Here is a 10,257-nt window from a genome sequence, read left to right on the forward strand (position 1 = left end):
TTTGGTTACTCCATAATAGAGGTAGAATACACTGACACCTGTATATTCTATTTATTACATAAAACCTGACTATTTGGTTACTCCATAATAGAGGTAGAAGACACTGACACCTGTATATTGTATATTATTACATAAAACCTGACTATTTGGTTACTCCATAATAGAGGTAGAATACACTGACACCTGTATATTCTATTTATTACATAAAACCTGACTATTTGGTTACTCCATAATAGAGGTAGAAGACACTGACACCTGTATATTGTATATTTATTACATAAAACCTGACTATTTGGTTACTCCATAATAGAGGTAGAAGACACTGACACCTGTATATTGTATATTTATTACATAAAACCTGACTATTTGGTTACTCCATAATAGAGGTAGAAGACACTGACACCTTGTATATTGTATATTATTACATAAAACCTGACTATTTGGTTACTCCATAATAGAGGTAGAAGACACTGACACCTGTATATTGTATATTATTACATAAAACCTGACTATTTGGTTACTCCATAATAGAGGTAGAATACACTGACACCTTGTATATTGTATATTTATTACATAAAACCTGACTATTTGGTTACTCCATAATAGAGGTAGAAGACACTGACACCTTGTATATTGTATATTATTACATAAAACCTGACTATTTGGTTACTCCATAATAGAGGTAGAAGACACTGACACCTTTTCCACAACATCCCATGTAACTGAATTTTAAACCCTCCCATTAAAGGAGGAGCTATATATATATATATATATATATATATATATATATACATATACACACATACACACACACCTCACAGTATACACCTTGGAACACATCTTAATGCTGCTGAAGAAAAGTCCTATGGAGGACTTGAAACGCGTCCAGCTCCGCTACTAACGCCACATATATCCAGCCTCTATATTGGAATACAGCTATTGCGCTTATACAGCATCCGCTAACCCCAGGTACTTATGCACATTGCCACGGCCACGAGGACGCCACATACCCTCTGGCCGCATTGGGGATCACCTGTACAGCCTCAAAAAATCGTCTAAGCGCTGCAGCCCCCCCATCGTCTAAGCGCTGCAGCCCCCCCATCGTCTAAGCGCTGCAGCCCCCCCATCGTCTAAGCGCTGCAGCCCCCCCATCGTCTAAGCGCTGCAGCCCCCCCATCGTTGAAGCCCACTATCACCGCTATCCATATAAGATGGCTGAGTCTCTAAGCGGCGATCTGTCCTTCAGTCCTGTATACTTCCCATTGCTGCTGTCTGCTCATATACACTGCTAGTATACCAGACATTGCTACATTGTTACCATGCAATCATTGTTACATTGTTACCAACGGATACCAATAATTCTACAAACAGCGCATTGATCAGTACAATTCTGCACTTATCCGTTTCTATTCAGAAGACACGTGCGCCACTATTCTATTCCTACAGGCTGGAATATCCACAGACGTGGGGCTTTTATATTCATTTTCATATTACAATGTATTCTATGTCATTTTATAATTTATTGTTGTATTTTGTGTCCCCGCTGACGGAGCACATTAATGTCTATCCAGTGTTCAAGATCCTGAGCCTCAATTCTCCTTTTAATCACTTTTACTTTCGGACACCGTGGGTATAGGCGCCATTTGAGTTGCTCGGATCAAGGTGACTAGCAGATAGGAGCCTCTCCTATTTTCTATAGAATTGTAAATTACTTCTATTAAAAAAATATTAATCCTTTCAGTACTTATGAGCTGCTGCAGTTGAGTTGTTGTTTTCTGTCTAAGTGCTCTCTGATGACACGTGTCTTGGGAACCGCCCAGTTTAGAAGCAAATCCCCATAGCAAACCTCTACTACTCTGTGCAGTTCCCGAGACAAGCAGAGATGTCAGCAGAGAGCACTGTTCCCAGACAGAAAAGAACAACTCAACTTCAGCAGCTGATAAAAAAAATCTTAATCCTTTCAATAATTAATAGAAGTAATTTACAAATTTGTTAAAAGTAAATGGGGCTCAAAGGTCAAAGATATCTGTTTAAAATAATTAGTATTTATTAATATAGAATGAAAATAGAATAGGGAATGTACAGGGCCCTTGTACTCCCCTAATTAATTTAATACACAATAATATAATAATCCCAATATAAAACTATAAAAATAATCTGCGATTTGAGCCTGTGTTATCAATATGGCGATCTACTAATCCTGCGGAACAAGACACAGTGCAAATGTTCATTCAATTGTTCCTGTTCCCAGAGATATAAAGCAGATACAATGTAGCAGCTACAGAGATACAGTCAATTGATACAGTGAAATTGTATCTGTCCAGACAGTGGCAACTCCATCCCACCGATACAGTGATACATCCAGCCGTTATATTAATTACAAGTGAAAAGCCAATCGGACTATTCACAATAAGGACTTGATGCTTGCTGACCGCCATCATTCCCAGCTGGTCCGACCAAGGGACTCCGCTTGACAGCGCTGCAGTCCCCCTAAACGGTGCCCACCACAAAGTGCTGCGCTCTTAGGAGTTGGCTGAGACTCCAGCAGTGCGATCCCTGACTGAGGCAAGGCACCGGGCGAAAGACGCTCTACAGCCGGCCTCCAGGACTACACCGGAGGAAGATCCGTGGTATCCCGGAGTGCTGAGCATTGTACGGAGCTTATTGCCAACTGGCTGATATGATATTTTGATGTGCGGTATATACAGAGATGCTTAAAGATTGATTTTAAGTGACTGTTCACAAAGCGCTACATTCTATCACTGTATCGGTGGGATGGAGTTGCCACTGTCTGGACAGATACAATTTCACTGTATCAATTGACTGTATATCTGTAGCTGCTACATTGTATCTGCTTTATATCTCTGGGAACAGGAACAATTGAATGAACATTTGCACTGTGTCTTGTTCCGCAGGATTAGTAGATCGCCATATTGATAACACAGGCTCAAATCGCAGATAATTTTTATAGTTGGGATTATTATATTATTGTGTATTAAATTAATTAGGGGAGTACAAGGGCCCTGTACATTCCCTATTCTATTTTCATTCTATATTAATAAATACTAATTATTATAAACCAGATATCTTTGATCCCCATTTACTTGTAACATATTGTCCCTATTTTTATACACCGTGGGTATAGGGGTCTGTTGGGTTGCTCGGGTCTTTAGTGACGGTCAGACAGACAGGAGCCTCTCCATTGTGTTTATATAATTTACAAATCTGTTTTTACTTTCTGGAGCCAGTTGATATAAAACATTATTTTTTTTTACCTGGAATACCCCTTTTAAGGCGAGCGTCATTGTTTACGCGCTGCTATGGTTACATTCACAGTCACATGACATAAAAGAAGCACCCAATGATGTAGATGGAGAGGCCGGAAGAAGTGCGCATAGACACGTGACACGGCCGGCGTAGCCTCTGAGCGCTTCGCTCCCGGACCTCCGGACATCATTGTCGCGGTGAGTGCGTGCTATCGTTCTTATTTCATTGTTACTACAGCTTTTTTTGCATGCACCCCGCTAGTGTCAACTATTTCACAGGATTCCTAGCTCCTTCCGTTTCTGCATCCCTCCAGTGTCAGTAAACATGATGTAGTGCTCTTCTCTTCATTCCCCTACTCCTTTGCATACATCAATGGCGTGTTCTGAGGGTGTCCAGATGGGAATTCTCACTTAAGTTGAGGCGATCAGCTGATCCGTCCTGCGCGCTTTGTGACTTCTGATTCTTGTCTCCTCTTGCAGGCCGCGCGCTCTGAAGGTGTTGACTGTATCGTTGCTCCCTACGAGGCTGATGCCCAATTGGCCTATCTAAATAAAAATGGATTTGCCCAGGCGGTCATTACTGAAGACTCCGACCTTCTCACTTTTGGTTGTAAAACGGTGAGAATTCACAACATCCAGTAGATGCCCCGATCCCAGGGCGACACGTTTAGGCGGCTCTTGTACACTGTGCCTGTGATTTGCGTCTTTAGTCAGTGACCAGTCCATGTGTCGCCTGCAGTTATTGGTCCGGACGTTGTCTCTGCTCCGATATCTACACAAGTGGATTAAAGTAGAGAATATATAGGATGTGATTTCTAAACAACTTCCTGTCACATACATTACCGGGACAGGATGAGTGATGATCACACGGTCAGGTTCTATGTACTGTTGGGCACCTCCACAGCTAATTCCCATTCTCTACATTTGAGAGGGGGACCAGAGCTGGGATGTTTGCCAGTAGTACTAACACAGGCACTTCCTTTCCCTTACTACTTAGGGCACAGGATGTAGTCCCCTCTGCTATACAATGACTCAGGTTAAAGTGCATTGAACTGAACAAATTCCACTGTGCTGGGGGAGGACTTACACAGTACAGTCCTATAGATGTGGAGGAGAAGTGGTTAATGATGCACTGGGTTTGTAAGAAACAGCAGCACAACAAGGAAGGGGTTAAGCACTGAGCTGCTGAGAAGAGAGGGAAGCTTTGATTTACCTTTCAATGCTGGCTATATAGAAAGTAAAGAAGAAAAAAAAATTATAAAATGTTTTTCCTGTAAGAAACCCCATGACTTTGGGCCAATAATCTCTTATCTGATTATTTAGGTGATTTTGAAAATGGACAAATTTGGAAACGGTTTAGAGATTGACCAGGACAGATTTGGGATGTGCAGACATCTGGGAGATGTTTTCACAGAGGAGAAGTTTCGTTACATGTGCATCCTGTCAGGCTGTGACTATTTGCCCTCGATATACGGCATTGGTTTAGTCAAAGCAAGTAAACTACTGAAGATCGCCAACAATCCGGACATCATCCAGGTAATGTCTCACGTTCCGTCATGTCGATGACTCTATGTGCGATCTGAACACTTCCTTCGTTTTTCAGGTTATAAAGAAGATGGGCCAGTACCTGAAGACTAGTATAACAGTCCCTGATGACTACGTCCAGGGCTTCATACAGGCCAACAACACCTTCCTCTACCAGCTGGTCTTTGATCCTGTGAAGAGGAAACTGGTTCCACTCAATCCTTACGAGGACGGGATCTGCCCCAAAGAACTGAGTTATGCCGGACCGTATCCTTTAAAGCTGCTCTGGTTACTAGGGACACATTTACGTTGCATTTGTTTCTAATTTCTTTCCTAAATGCAAAATTACAAATTTAACACTATTATATCTCTACTCTGCTGTTAAAAAGGATGTTATACAACAGCACAGATGACTGGACGTGGGGGAGAGACTCCCTGGAGGACAGATCACATGGAGAGAGGGAGGAGAGGATACATGGAGGACAGATCACATGGAGAGAGAGGAGAATACATGGAGGACAGATCACATGGAGAGAGGAGAGAATACATGGAGGACAGATCACATGGAGAGAGAGGGGAGAGCATACATGGAGGACAGATCACATGGAGAGAATACATGGAGGACAGATCACATGGAGAGAGAGGAGAGAATACATGGAGGACAGATCACATGGAGAGAGAGAGGAGAGAATACATGGAGGACAGATCACATGGAGAGAGAGAGGAGAGGATACATGGAGGACAGATCACATGGAGAGAGGGAGGAGAGGATACATGGAGGACAGATCACATGGAGAGAGAGGAGAATACATGGAGGACAGATCACATGGAGAGAGGAGAGAATACATGGAGGACAGATCACATGGAGAGAGAGGGGAGAGCATACATGGAGGACAGATCACATGGAGAGAGAGAGGAGAGAATACATGGAGGACAGATCACATGGAGAGAGAGGAGAGAATACATGGAGGACAGATCACATGGAGAGAGAGAGGAGAGAATACATGGAGGACAGATCACATGGAGAGAGAGGAGAGAATACATGGAGAACAGATCACATGGAGAGAGGAGAGGATACATGGAGGATAGATCACATGGAGAGAGAGAGGAGAGAATACATGGAGGACAGATCACATGGAGAGAGGAGAATACATGGAGGACAGATCACATGGAGAGAGCGGAGAGAATACATGGAGGACAGATCACATGGAGAGAGGAGAGAATACATGGAGGACAGATCACATGGAGAGAGAGGAGAGAATACATGGAGAACAGATCACATGGAGAGAGGGAGGAGAAAATACATGGAGGACAGATCACATGGAGAGAGAGGAGAGAATACATGGAGGACAGATCACATGGAGAGAGAGGAGAGAATACATGGAGGACAGATCACATGGAGAGAGAGGAGAGAATACATGGAGGACAGATCACATGGAGAGAGAGAGGAGAGAATACATGGAGGACAGATCACATGGAGAGAGAGGAGAGGATACATGGAGGACAGATCACATGGAGAGAGAGGAGAGGATACATGGAGGACAGATCACATGGAGAGAGAGGAGAGAATACATGGAGGACAGATCACATGGAGAGAGAGGAGAGAATACATGGAGGACAGATCACATGGAGAGAGAGGAGAGAATACATGGAGGACAGATCACATGGAGAGAATACATGGAGGACAGATCACATGGAGAGAGAGGAGAGGATACATGGAGGACAGATCACATGGAGAGAGAGGAGAGAATACATGGAGGACAGATCACATGGAGAGAGAGGAGAGAATACATGGAGGACAGATCACATGGAGAGAGAGGAGAGAATACATGGAGGACAGATCACATGGAGAGAATACATGGAGGACAGATCACATGGAGAGAGGGGAGAGAATACATGGAGGACAGATCACATGAAGAGAATACATGGAGGACAGATCACATGGAGAGAGGGGAGAGAATACATGGAGGACAGATCACATGGAGAGAGGAGAGAGAAAACATGGAGGACAGATCACATGGAGAGAGAGGAGAGGATACATGGAGGACAGATCACATGGAAAGAGAGGAGAGAATACATGGAGGACAGATCACATGGAGAGAGGAGAGAATACATGGAGGACAGATCACATGGAGAGAGAGGAGAGAATACATGGAGGACAGATCACATGGAGAGAGGGGAGAGAATACATGGAGGAAAGATCACATGGAGAGAGGGGAGAGAATACATGGAGGACAGATCACATGGAGAGAGAGGAGAGGATACATGGAGGACAGATCACATGGAGAGAGAGGAGAGGATACATGGAGGACAGATCACATGGGGAGAGAGAGAGGAGAGAATACATGGAGGACAGATCACATGGAGAGAGGAGAGAGAAAACATGGAGGACAGATCACATGGAGAGAGAGGAGAGAATACATGGAGGACAGATCACATGGAGAGAGAGAGGAGAGAATACATGGAGGACAGATCATACGGAGAGAGAGGAGAGAATACATGGAGGACAGATCACATGGAGAGAGAGGAGAGAATACATGGAGGACAGATCACATGGAGAGAGGGAGAGAATACATGGAGGACAGATCACATGGAGAGAGAGGGGAGAGAATACATGGAGGACAGATCATACGGAGAGAGAGGAGAGAATACATGGAGGACAGATCACATGGAGAGAGAGGAGAGAATACATGGAGGACAGATCACATGGAGAGAGAGGAGAGAATACATGGAGGACAGATCACATGGAGAGAGAGGAGAGAATACATGGAGGACAGATCACATGGAGAGAGAGGAGAGAATACATGGAGGACAGATCACATGGAGAGAGGAGAGAATACATGGAGGACAGATCACATGGAGAGAGAGGAGAGAATACATGAAGGACAGATCACATGGAGAGAGAGGAGAGAATACATGGAGAGAGAGGAGAGAATACATGGAGGACAGATCACATGGAGAGAGAGAGGAGAGAATACATGGAGGACAGATCACATGGAGAGAGAGGAGAGAATACATGGAGGACAGATCACATGGAGAGAGAGGAGAGAATACATGGAGGACAGATCACATGGAGAGAGAGGAGAGAGAATACATGGAGGACAGATCACATGGAGAGAGAGGAGAGAATACATGGAGGACAGATCACATGGAGAGAGAGGAGAGAATACATGGAGGACAGATCACATGGAGAGAGAGAGGAGAGAATACATGGAGGACAGATCACATGGAGAGAGAGGAGAGAATACATGGAGGACAGATCACATGGAGAGAGGAGAGAATACATGGAGGACAGATCACATGGAGAGAGGAGAGAATACATGGAGAACAGATCACATGGAGAGAGAGAGGAGAGAATACATGGAGGACAGATCACATGGAGAGAGAGGAGAGAATACATGGAGGACAGATCACATGGAGAGAGGAGAGAATACATGGAGGACAGATCACATGGAGAGAGGAGAGAATACATGGAGGACAGATCACATGGGGAGAGAGGAGAGAATACATGGAGGACAGATCACATGGAGAGAGAGGAGAGAATACATGGAGGACAGATCACATGGAGAGAGAGGAGAGAATACATGGAGGACAGATCACATGGAGAGAGAGGAGAGAATACATGGAGGACAGATCACATGGAGAGAGAGGAGAGAATACATGGAGGGCAGATCACATGGAGAGAGAGGAGAGAATACATGGAGGACAGATCACATGGAGAGAGAGGAGAGAGAATACATGGAGGACAGATCACATGGAGAGAGGAGAGAATACATGGAGGACAGATCACATGGAGAGAGGGAGGAGAGAATACATGGAGGACAGATCACATGGAGAGAGGAGAGAATACATGGAGGACAGATCACATGGAGAGAGGAGAGAATACATGGAGGACAGATCACATGGAGAGAGAGGAGAGAATACATGGAGGACAGATCACATGGAGAGAGAGGAGAGGATACATGGAGGACAGATCACATGGAGAGAGAGGAGAGAATACATGGAGGACAGATCACATGGAGAGAGGGAGGAGTGAATACATGGAGGACAGATCACATGGAGAGAGAGGAGAGAATACATGGAGGACAGATCACATGGAGAGAGAGGAGAGAATACATGGAGGACAGATCACATGGAGAGAGAGGAGAGAATACATGGAGGACAGATCACATGGGGAGAGAGAGAGGAGAGAATACATGGAGGACAGATCACATGGGGAGAGAGAGAGGAGAGAATACATGGAGGACAGATCACATGGAGAGAGGAGAGAATACATGGAGGACAGATCACATGGGGAGAGAGAGAGGAGAGAATACATGGAGGACAGATCACATGGAGAGAGAGGAGAGAGAATACATGGAGGACAGATCACATGGAGAGAGAGGAGAGAATACATGGAGGACAGATCACATGGAGAGAGGAGAGAATACATGGAGGACAGATCACATGGAGAGAGAGAAGAGAATACATGGAGGACAGATCACATGGAGAGAGGGGAGAGAATACATGGAGGACAGATCACATGGAGAGAGGAGAGAATACATGGAGGACAGATCACATGGAGAGAGAGGAGAGAATACATGGAGGACAGATCACATGGAGAGAGAGGAGAGAATACATGGAGGACAGATCACATGGAGAGAGAGAGGAGAGAATACATGGAGGACAGATCACATGGAGAGAGAGAGGAGAGAATACATGGAGGACAGATCACATGGACAGAGGAGAGAATACATGGAGGACAGATCACATGGAGAGAGGAGAGAATACATGGAGGACAGATCACATGGAGAGAGGAGAGAATACATGGAGGACAGATCACATGGAGAGAGAGGAGAGAATACATGGAGGACAGATCACATGGAGAGAATACATGGAGGACAGATCACATGGAGAGAGGGGAGAGAATACATGGAGGACAGATCACATGAAGAGAATACATGGAGGACAGATCACATGGAGAGAGGAGAGAGAAAACATGGAGGACAAATCACATGGAGAGAGAGGAGAGGATACATGGAGGACAGATCACAGGGAAAGAGAGGAGAGAATACATGGAGGACAGATCACATGGAGAGAGGAGAGAATACATGGAGGACAGATCACATGGAGAGAGAGGAGAGAATACATGGAGGACAGATCACATGGAGAGAGGGGAGAGAATACATGGAGGACAGATCACATGGAGAGAGGAGAGAGAAAACATGGAGGACAGATCACATGGAGAGAGAGGAGAGAATACATGGAGGACAGATCACATGGAGAGAGAGAGGAGAGAATACATGGAGGACAGATCATACGGAGAGAGAGGAGAGAATACATGGAGGACAGATCACATGGAGAGAGAGGAGAGAATACATGGAGGACAGATCACATGGGGAGAGAGAGGAGAGAATACATGGAGGACAGATCACATGGAAAGAGAGAGGAGAGAATACATGGAGGACAGATCATACGGAGAGAGAGG

At 44.7% G+C, this 10,257-nt stretch overlaps 1 protein-coding gene across 1 annotated transcript in view; it reads left to right on the forward strand.

Annotated features, from left to right (window-relative positions):
• Positions 1–5,057, forward strand: part of LOC130303813 (exonuclease 1-like) — a gene marked incomplete at its 3' end in the record, with an annotated part of 72,608 nt that extends 67,551 nt beyond the window's left edge. Inside the window, exons 5-7 of the mRNA XM_056551860.1 lie at positions 3,747–3,884; positions 4,590–4,802; positions 4,870–5,057. Of these exons, the coding sequence (XP_056407835.1) occupies positions 3,747–3,884; positions 4,590–4,802; positions 4,870–5,057 (539 nt within the window). The remainder of the gene's footprint in view (positions 1–3,746; positions 3,885–4,589; positions 4,803–4,869) is intronic.
• Between the last annotated feature and the right edge of the window lie 5,200 nt (positions 5,058–10,257).

This window comes from Hyla sarda, unplaced genomic scaffold, assembly GCF_029499605.1.
Source record: "Hyla sarda isolate aHylSar1 unplaced genomic scaffold, aHylSar1.hap1 scaffold_1248, whole genome shotgun sequence".
In the NCBI taxonomy this organism is placed as follows: Eukaryota; Metazoa; Chordata; class Amphibia; order Anura; family Hylidae; genus Hyla; species Hyla sarda.